This window comes from Microcebus murinus, chromosome X (genome assembly GCF_040939455.1).
Source record: "Microcebus murinus isolate Inina chromosome X, M.murinus_Inina_mat1.0, whole genome shotgun sequence".
Lineage (NCBI taxonomy): Eukaryota > Metazoa > Chordata > Mammalia > Primates > Cheirogaleidae > Microcebus > Microcebus murinus.
In genome coordinates, this window is record NC_134136.1 from 60,319,584 (window position 1) to 60,338,370 (window position 18,787).

Sequence of the window (18,787 nt, forward strand, 5' to 3'; positions counted from 1 at the left end):
CATAAATTCTTTTAATTACAAAAGTAGCATATTGCCTATTATTTTAAAAATTAAATAGTACAAAAGTACCATTAAAATTAAAGTAGTTTAAAAAGCCCTCTCCTCACCCCCAAATCACATTCTCTAGGAGTAACTAGTAATAACAGTTTGGTGTATATCTTACCAGAATCTCTTTTACATGCCTATAAACTTACATATATATGCATTTGCACACTTTTTTAAAAATACAATGGTATCATACTATATACACACATAATGTTATGCAACTTGCTTTTTTCATTCTGTGAGATATTACAGACTTCCTTCCCTGTTGGTACATACTTCATTCTCTACCTCATTCTTTTTAACAATTGTGTTATAACATATTCCATAGAACAAATAGAACCATAATTTATTGAAGGATTTGTCTATTAAATAAAAATTAGTTATGTCTGTTTTTTTCATGATTACAAATAGTACTTCAGCAATCTTCCTTGTATATATATACTTACATACTTATAAGAGTGACCCTATAGGACACAGTCCTAGAAATGGGGTTGCCAGGTCAAAGGGTCTATGCATTTAACATCGAGAATAAGTACTGTCACATTGCTTCTGAAATCACTTACCCAGTTTATGCTCCCTCCAACAGTGTCTAATTCCAATACCTGTGCTAGATATCATCAGTCTTTAATTTTTGCCTATCTGATTATCTAATTTAATTTTCACTTCATTATCACTAGTAAGGTTGGGCTTCTGTTCATGTTTTTTAGTGATTTATATTTCTTCTGTGAATTGCCTATTCCTATTCTTTGTGCATTTTTCTCTTGGGGTTTGTCTTTTTAAAATTGATTTGTAAGTACTCTCTATAATATATAGATATTAATTTACTGACACTATATGCAAATTATTTCCCAATTTATTTTTAGCTTAGTGTATGGTACCTTTTGCTGTACAAAAATTACTAATTTTTAATCAGCTTTCTCAATCTTTTCCTTTATGGCCTCTTATGTATCCTGAGCCCAAGATTATAAAAAATATTCTCATCTATTCTATTACTTTTATAGTTTATTTTTTTTTATTTATTTATATTTTTTTTTTTTTGAGACAGAGTCTCGCTTTGTTGCCCAGGCTAGAGTGAGTGCCGTGGCGTCAGCCTAGCTCACAGCAACCTCAAACTCCTGGGCTCGAGTGATCCTTCTGCCTCAGCCTCCCGGGTAGCTGGGACTACAGGCATGCGCCACCATGCCCGGCTAATTTTTTATATATATATCAGTTGGCCAATTAATTTCTTTCTATTTATAGTAGAGACGGGGTCTCGCTCTTGCTCAGGCTGGTTTCGAACTCCTGACCTTGAGCAATCCGCCCGCCTCGGCCTCCCAAGAGCTAGGATTACAGGCGTGAGCCACCACGCCCGGCCAACTTTTATAGTTTATTTTATGATTAGATTTTTATCTAGCTATAATTTTTTATGTAGTATGAGGAAAGGAATCTCAGGTTTTTTTTTTTTAAAAATGGATAGCCATTTGTGCCATCATGTTTTTTCCCCACTCATCTGAAATACCACCATTATCATACTCTAAATTTCCACATGTACATGGGTCTGTTTTCAAACTTGCTATTTTCTTCCACTGATATATGTCTATCCTTGTGCCAGTATTTCAACTGCTTTTGCTTTATAGTATATTTTGATATCTTTTTTTAAAGATATTCTTGTATATTCTTGCCCATTTACTTTTCCAGAAAACCACAAAATCAATTTAACTCCCATTTTATCAGGATTTTTACTAAGTCAAGTTAGTGAGAACTGATTTTCTAATATCAGTCCTGTTCATTCAGAAGTATGGTTTATCTCTCCATTTAGGGGACACCACTTTGATATTTTTATTTCTAACACGTATTTTAGCTTTTTATAATTATTTAAAGTCTGATCTGTTTTGAAAGGTGAAAATGATATATCACTTAATTTGTACTTTGATTCTAGAAGAGTTAAATATTTTTAAAGTATGTCTATTAACTATTTATATTCTATGAATTATCTTATATCCTTGATCCATCTTTCTGTTTTGGTCTTAATTTTATATGAGCTTATCATATCATAAGAATATTAATCCTTTGTCACAGGTACACAGATATTTTTCCAGTTTATTATTTGCCTTTTAACTTACCACTTTTTTTTTTCTTTTCTTCTTTATTTATTTTTTTCTTTTTTTCATTTTTATTTTTTACTTTTCAGAAGTTTGTAAGTCTAATATAGTTAAATCTATGAATCCTTTGTGACTTTTACTATTGCTATTAAAGTTCCTAAAAATTTTATGCTATTCTACAACTATTAAAAATTAAAAAATTTAAAGTAGTAAACTTTTATGCTGAATGATTCCATATTTAGAACAAATATGTCATGTGGAAAACTAGCATGTTGGCCTGATAATGGAATCAGTTCTTAAGTAATTTCTTTATAGATGTTTAATAATGTAATATTATGATGGTGTTAGTAGTATTGCTTTTATTATAGATAACTGAATATATTATATATATACACATAACTGAATGTTTTTTATATATACATATATCAGAATAATTGAAGCATTTGGTTATGATTTTTTAAGAATTTTTAATTTGGTGTAAGTACAAGTAATTATAACTGCTTTAATGAAATTCTGTGTCTTAAAAATTGTCAGTTTGAATATTTAAAGTAGGTGGTGTGTTCCGATATGAAATTTGCTATAGTGTTAAGGTCAGAAAACATTTTTAATTGACTTCTCTTTCTTCACAGGAAGAATTATTCACATGAATTTGTTTTGTTGCCTATAAAATACTATCCAGTAACTTTTCCCTTTTTCCCTTTACCCTCTCAAATCCCCCATCTAATACTTGCAGTTCCCTTAGTTTTTATATCAGGCGTCCTCAAACTATGGCCCGCAGGCCACATGCGGGTGTTTTTGCCCGTTTGTTTTTTTACTTCAAAATAAGATATGTGCAGTGTGCATAGGAATTTGTTCATAGTTTTTTATAAACTATAGTCTGGCCCTCCAGCAGTCTGAGTGTCAGTGAGCTGGCCCCCTGTTTAACAAGTTTGAGGACCCCTGTTATATATAGTCAAGTATACTAATTGAATTGCCCTTTTCTTTGCATAGTACATGTGCATTTATTTCTAACAAAACAACAAAAAACGTTTAAAGTATTAGGAAAGATATTAGGATCTGAGAATAGGAGTTGATATGCTTTCTCATTGAGAAATTAGTCTCTAGAATTATAATCAATAACATGGTAAAGGAAAAAAAACAGTGAAGAGCTATGCCTAAAACTTTCTATAGTTTGACCCTAATACAAGTGAACACTTGGGTTTATACCTTTTTTAACACTAAGTGTATTGTTTTGGATACAGTAGGCCCTCAATAAATAAAATATTTGTAGTGAATAACTCAATGAAACACCTTCCATTAATGGTAGAAATTCTTTTCAAATTTCTGAGAAATGAAATTCTAAAATTTCTGCATGAGTTTTGTTTACTCCATTAATGTATACACAACTAACTTGCAATATAGATTTTTACCATTTATGTTAGAAATTTCTTTTGTGCTTAATATTTGTTTAATTATTTGATCAGTTAGTTCAATTGTAGATGATTTCATTGTTAAATCTGTTCATTCAGTTTTGTTCGAAGAGCTATGCTGTCCAGAACTTTTCTGTGATGATGGAAAGTCTTTATCTGTGCTGTCTAATAGAATTGCAACTAGCCACATATGGCTAATAAGCCCTTGAAATGCAGTCAGTGTGACTGAGAAACCAAAGTCTTAATTTTATTTAATTATAACTGACTTAAAACAATTTTTTTGAAGATAGGGTCTTGCTCAGTTACCTAGGATGGAGTGCAGTGGCATGGCCCAAACATAGCTCACTGTAAACACAACTTCTGGGCTCAGTCGGTCCTTCTGCCTCAGCTTCCTGGGTAGCTAAGACTACAGCAGTGGATAACGTTTTTGTTTTTGATAGAGCTGGCGTCTTGAACTCCTAGCCTCAAGCAGTCTTCCTGCCTCAGCTTCCCAAAGTGCTGGAATTATCGGTGTGAGCTACCATACCAGGCATGATTTAAACTTTTAAAAGCCACTTATTAGTATTGGCTATTGGATTGGCTAGCGCAGATATACCTACTTTATTTTCATTTAGTTTTCCAAGTTATAGTAAGTTTATTTTCTATGTAAGTATTCTAATTTCACCAACAGTGTGATATAAAATTCTTCAAAACCTGTAGTTAAAAGAAATAATGCAAGAGCTAGTTCTAAATATTAATTTATTAAGCTGTGTTTTTAGATTTGATTTTTGTTACATTTATCTGAAACATTAGGTTGCTATATTGAACATACCACAGACCATTTCTCCTCATTTCTGGAGATAGTTTATTTCTAAGGATAAAGATATGTCCTAAGGACCCATGAACCATGAATGTTCATTTTAAGATTGGTCTATAAAAAGCTTTTGTTCATTTTTGTTCAGCTGATTTAGAAGAAAGTTTTAATGAACATGAACTGGAGCCCTCATCACCTAAAAGTAAAAAGAAAAGTCGCAAAGGAAGGCCAAGAAAAACTAATTTTAAAGGGTTGTCAGAAGATACCAGGTCCACATCCTCCCATGGAACAGATGAAATGGAAAGTAGTTCCTATGTAAGTAGAAAAGTGTTGGATTCTTACTTCTTGTAGCACTGTGACTATTTTCATTTAAACTGTGTCTACAGGTAAAATTAATCATTTGAAATGTTAAATAAACTTGAAATACTAATAGCATATTTTTGTGGATATTTTTAAGTTCTTTTTTTTCTTTTATATTTGTAGAGAGATAGGTCTCCACACAGAAGCAGCCCTAGTGACACCAGGCCTAAATGTGGATTTTGTCATGTAGGGGAGGAAGAAAATGAAGCAAGAGGAAAACTGCATATATTTAATGCCAAGAAGGCAGCTGCACATTATAAGTGCATGGTAAGCATGATTCTTTATGTTCTTTTAATCCCAAGTTTTTTGAAAATCATTTAGCTAGTAACCAAATATAGCACTTCCCCCCAGCATTAATGTTTTAGAGTTATGAATAGTATGTCTGGTAATCCTGAATCTTAATAAACTTTAGCTTTTGAAAAATAATAGCTTTTATGTTTTAGTAGGATTTGAAGCAATTCTAATTATGGTTACCATAATCAAGATAATCCATAATTAATTATTTCATAAGTGTGAAATTTCAGCTTTATAAACATGTCATGAAAGATATTTTAGGCCTCCACTATAACCTAATAGATATCTCTGTTATACTGTGTTTCCCCAAAAATAAGACAGGGTCTTATATTTATTTTTCCTCAAGAAGACACCCTAGGGCTTATCTTTAGGGGATGTGTTATTTTTTTTTTAGTATGGTATAACAATCTACATTTATTCAAAAAGAGTTAAGTTGTCTTCTTCTGGAACATCATCATAACTCTCAAACCCCCAAATTCCATCCTGAATTTCTTGCAACTCTATTTCCTTTAGAACCATTGGCCCCAATCTCTCATGTCAAGCAATAGAGCTCTCATGGGGCAGATGAGAAGGGCTGCTCGTCTTCTTTACCACTCCAAGACGAAATGCATGGGTTGTACAGATATGCTGCATAGCTAAGCCTATCACTAGGTCTTGTTTTTGGGGTAGGGCTTATATTGCGCAAATGCTTAAAAATCCTGCTAGGGCTGATTTTATGGGTAGGTCTTATTTTCGGGGAAACACAGTAGTACTTAACATACTGTATTGCAATTATTCATTTATGAGCCTGACTTAGATCAGGCCTGACTTACAGTACACATGAATGTTTTTGAATTAGGTTATATTGAATTACTCATCCCGTTTATGATTAGGTTTTTAAAATTATATCATTTTATATCAGAGGTTTTTGACCAGAGTGCATATCAGATTTACCTGGGGAGATTTTGCCAAAATATGTGCACCTAGGACCCCATGGAGTAGATCCCAGACCTGTCTATTTTGGAAGAAAAAATTCCTAGGTGATTCTGATCTGTATCTATGGATGAAATTTGCCTATTTAAGCTATTTTTTAAAACTTTGTGGAAATGTAAAACAGTTCAAACAACTGGGTGACATCAGTGGAATCTTCATTGTTTGAAGCAGGTTATTTAATCTTGGCTGCACACTGGCAATCTTAGTTTGATTTCAGTGATTATAGTTTTGGTTATATTTTAATCAGACATGTGAGTATATTAAAAATATTTGAGTTAGTACTTGATTATTGAGGTAAAATCATCTTTCTCAGGAAATTAAAGTAATATAACACATTTGTTATTATCTTGTTTAATCTTTTTCTGATAAGGATTCTCAATGTTAACATTCCTGCATTTTTCTCCTCTAGTTGTTTTCTTCTGGCACAGTCCAGCTCACAACAACATCAAGAGCAGAATTTGGAGATTTTGATATTAAAACCGTACTTCAGGAGATTAAGCGAGGAAAAAGAATGGTCTGTGGTTTTTATATTTGTTATGCAACATTACTCCTGACTTTCTGCTTTAAATTTAGAACACATCTCAGATTTATACAGTCATCAAAAAACTGAACATAAAGTAGTTCATATGTTAAATTAAATTATATATTTGACTTATTTGTAATATAATAAAGGATGCTAATGTTACTGACACTTCTTTCTGTGTAACTTCATTACTTAAGAGAATTATACTGAGAAGATTTATATTTCAAGGTATTTGAGAGCTCTTTAATAAAATAAATGAGGATATGAATGTGACAAACTTTGTTAAGTTTAAAATGTTACATTGTGTAAGCCTGCTGAATTTTTTTTCCAAGACTTTCTATTTAAAGTGCACACAAATGGTTAAGTCTCTTAAAATGTTTATCATAGCTTTAAAGTTTCCTTTTAAAATAATTTAAAATGTGCCTTAGTCTCATATTTTTAAGCATACTGAATTACTAATAAGTAGCTTTAAGAAATATTGACATTATTAGAAGTTAAATACAGAAAAAAAAAAGAAATATTGACATTTTTATTAATTACTCATTTAAAGCTTCTAAATATTATAAATGTCAGTGGAATGCAAAGTCCTTTCTTTAAGACAGCAATTGTCACTTGGAATGACTTTAATTTTTCAATTTTTTTGTTGTGAAAATTTTCAAACATAACAAAATTAGACTAGTAATACACATCTATCCATCACCTTGATTCATCAGTTATTAAGAATTTGCGGCACTCGTTTCATCTCATGCCTTTTATTCTTGTTGCTTGAAGTATTTTAAAGCAGAGATCAGACTTCACCACTACATAGTTCAATATGTATCTCTTAATAATTGAACATTTTCTTACCTAACCACAATGTCATTACACCTTATAAATTAACAATAGTTCCTCACTGTCATTTTAATGCCCAGTTCATATTTGTATTTCCCCAACTGTCCCAAAACTATCTCTGAGGGTTGATTTATATGACTCAAGATTCAACAGAAGACCACATATTTACTACATTTGGTTCTTATATATCCCTTAAGTAATCTAGGGCAGTCCCTCCTCCCTCTCTTTGTTGTTTTTGTTTTTGTTTCTATGCCATTGATTTATTGAAGAAAATGAATTATCCTATAGAATTTCCCACATTTTTTGTCTCTGCTTTTTCATGATACCATTTAACTTATTCCTCTGTCCACCATATTTTCTTTTAAAGTGGTAGTTACATGTACAGGCTTGGTTAGATTCAGTTTCAACTTTTTGGTGGGGTAAGAATACTTCGCAGTTGGAATTCTATCATCCATATTTTATCCCATCAGACAGGTCATAATGTCTGATCCTTGGATTTAGGTGGTGAGTCTGATTACTCCATCGTGAAGTTCCCCTTCAGTCTTTCATGTAATGGTTTCAGATATTTATGATCTTTGTCTGAATCCATTAGAAATGACCCTTTCTTTACGGAACTGCATATTTGAAGGTGTGAAAATTATTGATATTATCTGTTCCATTTAGATCCAGTTCAGTTTATTGATGCTTTTTTTTTATTTCGGCATACAGATTTTTTCGGGTACAGATTTTAAGGTTTCAATAAATGCCCATTCCCCCCTCCCCCCACAAGTCTGAGTCTCCAGCATGACCATCTATTGATGCTTTGATTACTCTGAAACTCTTAACAACCCATAGTACCAAAAAAAGTAGGGAAAAATTACTTCATCATATTATGATGTTGTATCATACAGCTAAAGTCTAAATTGGTGACTAGGATAACACTTCAGTTCTCTTGATCACCTTGTTGTTTACCTCTGCACCATTGAGGGTTAGGGGTAAACACTAACCTAGCATTTCCCCCATGTGTGCTCCAAAGGAAATTAGTCCATTAAGATGCTCCCCACTCCTGCAAAAATAAAAAGGCATCTAGAGTTCAATAAACTTGGAAACTGTTTATTATGCCTCTCACACCTTCCCCCTTCCTGGAGAACAGGCGGTGAAAAGTTCTGCAATAAAGCAATCTGCTTAACCTATCATTTCTCAAACTTATTTGACTGTGAAGTCTTTTTTTCAACAGGTGCCTTTAAATCTCAGAACATTCTTTAGGCAAGGCTGATCTAAGCCAAATTGAGAAATCTTGAAGGGATTTTAGTCCCTTTAGTTTCCCTCTGTCCTTTTTCCTCTCTGGGGGGACTGCTTCCCTGATTTCTCATTCTTTCCCCCAATTATAAAAAAAAGGATCTGATCTCAGGGAGGAAAAGAAATCAACCACTAAAATATTCATTCTTTTTGTGTATTTGTGTATTAAGGTGGTTCTTATCTATATTTGGATGTCAACCCCCTGATGGTTAACACAGTTTTTTAACAAGCTGATGGTTTACAAATATTAAATAATGGAAATGTCAGGGGATGGCTTAATATTAGTAAGTTTATCAAAGCACAGTTTAAGTTGCAGCATTATTTTAATTATATGCTGTATAATAAGTTCAATGTAGTTTTTTCAATAGCAAATGGCTGCTGTTTTCTTTGTAAACTACAATGTCCAAAATATGACTAAAATAGAATAAATAGGGTTGCATAAACTTTGAAATACTGCTTATGATTATTCTTTCTTTCCTTAAACAGAAATGTACACTTTGCAGTCAGCCCGGTGCTACTATTGGATGTGAAATAAAAGCCTGTGTTAAGACTTACCATTACCACTGTGGAGTACAAGACAAAGCTAAATACATTGAAAATATGTCACGAGGAATTTACAAGTAAGAAAACAACAATTGTCCATTTCCCTAAACATGTCAGTAAGTAACTGCCTGTAAATAGATGGTATTAGTTTACTTGATCTGTATTCTTAGGTGGTGTCTAATCAAGTATAAAATACGGAGCCTATTATATAAAGAATGAGTACAGCAATTGGCATTTTCCTCTGACTACATATCCCTGGATTAGTATTCATTCATCCAATGTTGATTATGCTTACTATGTGCCAGGAGCTGGGCATACACTAGTGATCAAAACTGACGTAGACTGTGTCCTCATGAAGCTTACAGTCTATTGGGAGAGGACAATTAATTAAATGGCCAGGACAGTTACAGACTTTGTAAGTGCTCTAAAGAAGTTACAAAGTGCTATGAGAGCATATACGAAGGAAGAGCTAACATAGTATATAGTGGAAAGTGTTTAAGAATTTTCTGAAGGAAATAGTGCTTGAGCTGAGATAGGAAGGACAAAGGTGAACATTGTGGGGGGTGGTCTAGGCAGAAAAACAGCATATGTGAGACTCTCCAGTGGGACAGAGAAAGGGTGGAAATGTGGAGATGTGTTAGAAAGCCATTGCTGATGGTCCAGGTGAGAATTGTTGGTAGCTTAAAATAAGACGTAGTTGTGGCCCGGGCATGGTGGCTCATGCCTATAATCCTAGCACTCTGGGAGGCCGAGGCAGGCGGATAGCTCGAGGTCAGGAGTTCGAAACCAGCCTGAGCAAGAGCAAGACCCGGTCTCTACTATAAAATAGAAAGAAATTAATTGGCTAACTAATATATATAGAAAAAATTAGCCGGGCATGGTGGCGCATGCCTGTAGTCCCAGCTACTTGGGAGGCTGAGGCAGGAGGATCTCTTGAGCCCAGGAGTTTGAGGTTGCTGTGAGCTAGGCTGACGCCTTGGCACTCACTCTAGCCTGGGCAACAAAGCGAGACTCTGTCTCAAAAAAAAAAAAACGATGTGAAGATAGAAGCAAAAAGATTCTCTTGGAAAGATGATGAGAGAGTGAGGTTTGGAAATTGGGGATTGTGTGTCACTCTCTTTTTTATGGGTCTTTGGCTTATCTGTGCTGCCTTGGGCTAGTGGTGTTGGTGTATATCTATAATAGTTCCATTTGTTTAATGAAATGGAGAATAAGTTGGTAGGGATCCCTAAACTCTTGATTTGCCTTCGAGAGTTGTAAAGCACTTCCTTACTCTCACGTGCTTAGTATGCAATAAACCAATGACTTCAGAGTAGTCTAGTATTCTTTGTAAAAAGCAGTTTACACAAGCAGTCACCTAGTCATTTGAGTGCCTGCATGAGTTACTAATGTTGTATTATAAAATTTGCCAAACTTTGTTTAATAATAAAGGCACAATTTTTTTTTTTTTGAGACAGAGTCTCCCTCGTTTGCCCGGGCTAGAGTGCCATGGCATCAGCCTAGCTCACAGCAACCTCAAACTCCTGGGACTACAGGCATGTGCCACCATGCCCGGCTAATTTTTTCTACATATTTTTAGTTGGCCAATTAATTTCTTTCTATTTTAAGTAGAGACGGGATCTCGTTCTTGCTCAGGCTGGTTTTGAACTCCTGACCTTGAGCGATGCTCCTGCCTTGGCCTCCCAGAGTGCTAGGATTACAGGCCTGAGCCACTGTGCTGGGCCACAGATGTTTTTCAAATGAGTTCTGTCAAGCCTTTAAAGAACAGGTTATCCCAATGTTCTTTAAAGAGGACCAGCACATAGCAAGAGAAGGAAAACTATTTGGTTCATTCTGTACAGCTTGCATAACTGTGATATCAGACCTAATGGAGATACATCAAAAGAAAAACAAACTGTAGACTAATTTCACTTTTATAAATATATAGATACAAATCCTAAATAAAATAGTAAATCAAATCCAACTCTGTACTCTAATAATTTAAAGACTATTCAAAATTAGGGAATACATTAATGTGATTTATTATAATTTACAAAGAAAAATCCTGTCACTTTCCTAATAGATGGTGAACAGACATTTGATAACATTCAATATCAATTTCTGAATTTTAAAGTAAGATAACAAGAGTTTGCTTGGTGAACTAGAAATCTTAATAGGGTGTTTATGATAAAACAACAGCAGATAGTTTATTTATTGTTGTTAAAGTAAACAAGCAATGGTTCTTAACTGGGTATGAGCCACAGAATCACCTGGGGGTGGATAGAGCCCTCTTTTAAAATGTTCATGCTTGAGCCCCACTCATGAAAATTTAAATTCAGTAGGTCTGGGTTGAGGCCCAAACTGTATATTTTGATGACTCCCCAGGTGATTCTTATGTTCATCTCTAATTGAGAACCATTAGACTAAATACACTCATTCAGATTAGGAGCAAGACAAGGCCACCAACTACTTGCATTACTTTTAATGCTCTTCTGGAGGATTAAGCTGGCGCAACAAGAAAAGAAAGAAAAAAGTATAATAAATAAAATGATCGATCTTTGTTATTGATATCATTGTCTACCAAGAAAATCCAAAGGCATCAACTCTGAACTTATTAAAATTAACAAAAGCTTAGTAAAATTGTTGAATATGAGATAACTTGAAGAAAAACAATTCCAGTAATAACTAGTTAGAAAATGTAAAGGAAAAGTGTCCACGGTTCCCAACACCCATACATACACACTAAAGGTGAACCTTTTCCACTTTTAAAAAATTTGTGTTTTGGGCAGGTGCAATGCCTCACACCAGTAATCCTAATGCTCTGGGAGGCCAAAGCAGGAGGATTGCTTGAGCTCAGGTGGTTGAGACCAGTCTGAGCAAGAGCAAGACCCTGTCTCTACTCAAAATAGGAAAAATTAGCCAGGCATGGTGGCACATGCCTGTAGTCCTAGCTACTTAGGAGGCTGAGGCAGGAGGATCACTTGAGCCCAGGAGTTTGAGGTTGCTGTGAGCTATGATGATGCCACTACACTACAGCCAGGGTGACAGAACAAGATTCTGTCTCCAAAAAGAAAAAAAATGCGTTTTGCAAAGGACTCAGATGAATGGTGAAACATATTATGTTCCTTGATAGAAAACTCAGCATTAAAATATCCCTATTCTCACCAGATCAATGTATAAATTTAATGTGATTTTAATCAAATCCAAATTTTTTGATAATTTTATCTAAAAGAGTAAATGTGATATAATATTCTATTTGTAATAGCTAGGTTTACCTTATTTATATAACAGAGAAAAAAACAACAGTTTAACAAAATAGAGGGTTTTTTTCACCTAAAAGACATGCAGAGGAAAGCAGTCCAGATGTGGTAGGTAGTTTTTCAGTGTCATCAGGGGCCCAAGTTACCATCTTTCTGTTCACTTAGCCTTGGGGTGTCCTTCCACATTATGTGTGTATGTTTTGTATACATAGAGAATTCTTTGGAAGCATATTCAGCAAACTTAAAAGTTATTACCTCTCACTAGTTGCATAGAGATGGAGGGAGAGAAGCAATTTTATATTCTCCATTGTATAATTCTGCTATGTTTGAATATTTTCATGAGCCATATATTATTATTTAAAGTAGCCATTAACATTTTAAAATAACAGGCCCATTTTAAACATCCCAAATCCAAATTATGTGGAGAATTATTATATTTAAATTTTAACTTTAGATATTTTTATTACAATAATTATCCATTTTTATTTTGGAAAAAAATATATAGATAAGGTGAAACAGATGTTTGGTATGTTAAAAAAAATATATATATAGATAAGAAAAACTTAATGCTAACTTTAATTCAACCATCTTCTAGATGTATGATTGTATATATGTGTATATTTATAAAAACAAGGTTTTCTTATATCCACTGTTTTATAATCTCTTTTCCACTTACTATATCTGAGACCTTTTTTCTGACATTAAACAGTTTTACATCTGTTTTAATGGTTGTATAATATTCCATTATATGGGTATATCAGTTTGTTTTATTGGTTCCTTTTTTAAACATTAAGGTTGTTTTTACTTTTTTCTTTTTGAGACAAGGTCTCACTCTATTGCCTGGGCTAGAGTACAGTGGCATTATCATAGCTCACTGCAACCTCAAAGTCCTGGGCTCAAGCCATCCTGCTGTCTCAGCCTCCCGAGTAGCTGGGACTACAGGTGTGTGCCACCACACCTGGCTAATTTTTCTATTTTTTGTAGAGACAGTGTCTCATTGTGTTAACCACGGTGATCTCGAACTACTGAGTTCAAGTGATCCTCCTGCCTCAGCCTCCCAAAGCATTAGGATTACAAGCATGAGCCATCACGCCCAACCTGTTTTTACTTTCTATTAGAAAACTATGTTTCAATGACCATCTCTAAACAAAAGTATTTGCATTGGGATCCATGATCATTTGAATTACTTTTTCAAAAAAATTATTACACATTGAAAGGTGTTTCTAAAATCTGCTAATAATGTGGGTTTCACACAGAAACCATTGAGTTCAAATGAGAGTACATATGCAGTTAGTGTGGGGAGAGAAGAATGAAAAAATAGAAGGAAATGCAAGGAGGAATATTTCTCAATGAATTGGCTTTCCTATCTCCTAAATGTGGCCTTTGTTCCTTACCAGCCCTTTCTGGATCCTGCCTATATTCATATTCAAAAGGCAAGGGAGGAGTACATAATGATTTTTATATTTATCCTGTTTCATTGTCTTTATTGTACTTATAAAGTATTTTCATTAAATATGAATTTTTTTTAAACATCAGTCAGTCTGTCACCATAGAAAAGTGAGTTCTGTGACAGCAGGGATCTTTTTTGTTTTTTGAGACAGAGCTTTGTTGCCCGGGCTAGAGTGCCATGGGGTCAACCTAGCTCACAGCAACCTCAAATTCCTGGGACTACAGGCATGTGCCACCATGCCTGGCTAATTTTTTCTATATATTTTTAGTTGGCCAATTAATTTCTTTCTATTTTTAGTAGAGACAAGGTCTTGCTCTTGCTCAGGCTGGTCTCAAACTCCTGACCTTAGCAATCCTCCTGCCTCAGCCTCCCAGATTGCTAGGATTATAGGCATGAGCCACCACTCCCGGCCAACAGCAGGGATCTTGTTTGACTAGTTGACACCTCTGACCTTGGTGCCTAAACTGGTAAAGGGCACATAAGGGCCAATGGGAAATAATCTACAAATGAAAAATAATGCCATAAAAGGATTAAAATTTGTTTTAACAACAAAGCATTTGTCCTTTTATTTTTTTTTTATTTATTTTTTTTTTTTGAGACAGAGTCTCACTTTTTTGTCCAGGCTAGAGTGAGTGCCGTGGTGTCAGCCTAGCTCACAGCAACCTCAAACTCCTAGGCTCGAGCGATCCTTCTGCCTCAGCCTCCCGAGTAGCTGGGACTACAGGCATGAGCCACCATGCCCGGCTAATTTTTTCTATATATATCAGTTGGCCAATTAATTTCTTTCTATTTATAGTAGAGACGGGGTCTCGCTCTTGCTCAGGCTGGTTTTGAACTCCTGACCTTGAGCAATCCGCCCGCCTCGGCCTCCCAAGAGCTAGGATTACAGGCGTGAGCCACCGCGCCCGGCCCATTTGTCCTTTTAAAGGAAACTTTCTATCGAAAAGATTTTTAGGGGGGGGAGTGGAGGACATGGGCAACATATGAAACCTAAATATTTGTACCCCTATAATATGCAGAAATAAAAAAAGAAAAGAGGCCGGGCGTCGTGGCTCACGCCTGTAATCCTAGCACTCTGGGAGGCCGAGGCAGGTGGATTGCTCGGGGTCAGGAGTTTGAAACCAGCCTGAGCAAGAGTGAGACCCCATCTCTACTATAAATAGAAAGAAATTAATTGGCCAACTAAAATATATAGAAAAAATTAGCCGGGCATGGTGGTGCATGCCTGTAGTCCCAGCTACTTGGGAGGCTGAGGCAGTAGTATGGCTTGAGCCCAGGAGTTTGAGGTTGCTGTGAGCTAGGCTGATGCCACAGCACTCTAGCTCAGGCAAGAGAGTGAGACTCTATCTCAAAAAAATACATAAATAAAGATTTTCAAATGTAAACAAAAATAGAATAGTATAACAACTCCCCATATCAGCAGTTCCCAAGTTATTGCCACAGTTGTTTTAGCTATTGTTTGATTTCCTGAAGTATGTCAAAGCAGAGTCCCAGATCTCTTGTCATTTTATCCCTACATACTTCAGTTTATGTATCTTTTAAAAGTATGGTTGTTTATTACTTAGTCACTATCCCATCATCACAGTTTATAAAATTAACAGTTATTTATTAGTATCATCTTATGCTGAATTCATTTTCATGTTTCCCCAGTTGTCTGGAATATGTCATTTGAGACTTAATTTCTTCAAATCTGGATACATACAGGTTCATCCATTGCATTTGATATGTCTCTTAAGTCTATTTTAATATATGGAGCAATTCCTACCCAACTCCCTCATTTCTCCCCCTACTTGTTGAAGAATGCCAATAAGTTGTCCTGTAAAAGTCCCGCATAATTTAAAAAGAGATAGTTCCCAATGTGTAGCATTTGAAAAGTACAAATTACATGTAAAATTGATGATCATCTTTTATCTGTTGTTGACCACAAGAGGGCATCCAGGGAATGATTTCTAAGCATTTCTTCATTATTATCTTGTGTATAATAATGAAAAAACTGACTTAAAACTGAGCTCAGTTCAGCCTACCCTTCTTTAATTGCCCCAAATCACCTATATTACTATTTTTATTAAAAACTTGGGCCAGGCACCGTGGCTCATGCCTGTAATCCTAGCACTCTGGGAGGCTGAGGCTGGTGGATCCTTTGAGCTCAGGAATTCAAGACCAGTCTGAGAGCAAGAGCGAGACCCTGTCTCTACTTATAATAGAAATAAATTAATTGGCCAACTAAAAATATATAGAAAATATTAGCTGAGCATGGTGGTGCATACCTGTAGTCCCAGCTACTCAGGAGGCTGAGGCAGAAGGATTGCTTGAGCCCAGGAGTTTGAGGTTGCTGTGAGCTAGGCATGACACCCTGGCATTCTAGCCCAGGTTACAAAGTGATACGCTATCTAAAAAAAATAACTTAATTTTGGACAGGCAAGGAGGCTCACACCTGTAATCCTAGGACTCTGAGAGACTGGCGGGAGGATTGCTTGAGGTCAGAGTTCGAGACCAATCTGAAAAAGAGCAAGACCCTGTCTCTACTAAAAATAGAAAAACTAGCCAGGTGTGGTGGTGCACTCCTGTAATCCAAGCTACTCAGAAAGCTGAGGCAGGAGGATCATTTTTAAAATGTACAGTGTATATACCCAAATAAAAGGTTATGGAAGTAGTATTGAAGTATCACTCCAGGGATTACTATCTAGTTTTTATATGGCAAACCTACCTTTACAATGGAGAAATTTGGCCATCACCACCATCTGAACCAAATGATCAAACATAGCATCAGTTTGAAATTGCATGCTTCCAGAAGTATGCAGGATCACCTAAAAAGTGTCTTTACTAAAAAAAGAAAAGTTGAACCTGATGCTAACTAAGCCCTTCGACCTTATTTCCAGTTTATAAGAAATACAGGGTGAGAGACAACCAAATAAAACAGTATCACAATTAGAAAAATCCAGAGTATGCTACAGTTAACAAGCTGTCTGACCTGATTGCATCCAAAAAAGTCAGTGTCATGAGCAAACAAGAAGTAGGAGGGACTAGTCTAGATTAAGAGAGATGTAGCCAAATGCAGTGCCAGAAAACAGTTGAATGAAAGGTATTGAAAGGTATTCTAGTGAAAGGTATTCTAGTGAAAGCCAGAACACTAATGATGAAAAGGCATTTGAAGGGATTGAGTAAAATTGTTTCATGAAATGTGAGCAGAAAGCAGCAGTATATATAGAATATATATTTCCTAAAATGTGATTTTAAATTCTGTATATGAAACAAATGTATAGAATTTGATTATTTTATCCATATACTTGAAAGTTATTTTCAAGTTGGTCAAAAACTTTACTTTTAATTCCATTGAGCAAAATGAGGAATTGCCATATAACTGTCATCCTAAACCAAAGGTTTTATTTCAGATGAACTTTTATCTCAATTATAGTATGTTTTCCTATATTTTAGATAGACATAGACCTGTAACTAATTGTGGAATATTTTTAAATATGGATGAGGAAACCCATATTTTAAATAGGCACTAACCTCACCTACTAACAATGGAACGAATGTATTCTCATCAACAATGACAAAGTATTTTGAGATTTTTGTCTTTCATCATTGTAGACTGTATTGTAAAAATCATAGTGGAAATGATGAGAGAGATGAAGAAGATGAGGAACGAGAGAGTAAAAGCCGGGGAAAAGTAGAAATTGATCAGCAACAACTAACTCAGCAGCAACTTAATGGAAACTAGGTATGAAAGTTAATTATATGGGATCTGTTGTTAGGATACAATACACACTGATAAATACATGTTGAAGTAATGGTATGCAGTAAGATTTTTTAATCCTATTATACTTAATTAAGAGCATGTTACTAGAATTTTGAGGATTTTGTAGGCTTGTGTAGTAGTTTTTTTTTTAACTAGTTGATTTTGTAATCGTAAAAACAAGCTATCCACTTTATGAATAAATGTAGTTGTAATGTTGAATCAGTAAGATATTCTCACTCCTCAATAACATTATATTGATTGTGTGCCCCTCAAGCATGATATTTTACATTTTTTTATCATCTTTTAAACAGGTTCATGGGACAGAGTTAGAAAACTGAGAATGAATAAGACATCCATAACTACTATTCTTTTTTCACTGTTTTCTAAAATCGAAAAGGGTTTGTAACTTTTTACTGCCCAACTCTTAGAACCTTCATTGAACTGCCTAAAATGTCTTGTTTGTTTTATGAGCCTTCACTAGAAGGCTGAGTTTGACATGTTGATATTACATAGCTGTAGTTTGCAGTTTCTGGGAAGCAATTGAAACACTATTAACCCTGTGTATAGTGTCAACAGTTAAAGCAGACATTGAAATGAAGTAAGCTATATTTCTGGACTGAACAAAGTTCTACTGTTTCGAGTGTTTAAGTTTGTTTAGTGGATTCATACTCAAGGGAAAGCATAAGCAAATTTTACTTTACAATGCAAACATGCCACTGGTGGCAACACATGGTAATTTGTGGATTTTTTTTTCACACTCAAGTAATAGAGGCTAGAAATGAAGAGAACCTTCTTTTTCTCTTGGTGTTGACAGCACATGCTAAAACTCTCTTCCAAGAAGTATGCTAAAGCTTTTCATTTGGTTCCTGTTAAAGTTGTTCTCACTGACCAGCATGGACTCCGGCAACTGGTGATTGTAAGCTATGAGCTCCAGTGCTTATGCCAAAATTCTCATGACAGTACACCTCTTGTGTTTCCATGTCATACAGTGGGCTTCTGGCAAAATGATCAAATCCTTTCAAGTTTAAACTAACATTTGACAACAGCAAATTAAACCTCATTTACATTTAAAGAGTTACTACTCGCTAAAGGACTTTAGATACCATGTCCCAAACCTGTTCCTCTCAAGTGCCCTGTTGTATGGAACACTTTACATATTGGCCCAAAGTGTGTAAGGAGGTCTCGTGTGCTGTAGGAGTAAAAAACAGTCTTCGCATAAAACAGTAT

At 35.0% G+C, this 18,787-nt stretch overlaps 1 protein-coding gene across 2 annotated transcripts in view; it reads left to right on the top strand.

Moving 5' to 3' along the window:
* PHF6 (PHD finger protein 6) overlaps positions 1-18,565 on the top strand; it is a 49,627-nt gene extending 31,062 nt beyond the window's left edge. For both annotated transcript variants that reach the window (XM_012764775.2, XM_012764780.2), the window contains 6 exons: positions 4,477-4,643; positions 4,812-4,955; positions 6,364-6,468; positions 9,073-9,206; positions 17,413-17,542; positions 17,872-18,565. In XM_012764775.2, coding sequence (XP_012620229.1) covers positions 4,477-4,643; positions 4,812-4,955; positions 6,364-6,468; positions 9,073-9,206; positions 17,413-17,542 — 680 coding nt within the window. In that variant the 3' untranslated portion in view covers positions 17,872-18,565. The remainder of the gene's footprint in view (positions 1-4,476; positions 4,644-4,811; positions 4,956-6,363; positions 6,469-9,072; positions 9,207-17,412; positions 17,543-17,871) is intronic.
* Positions 18,566-18,787: the final 222 nt, after the last annotated feature.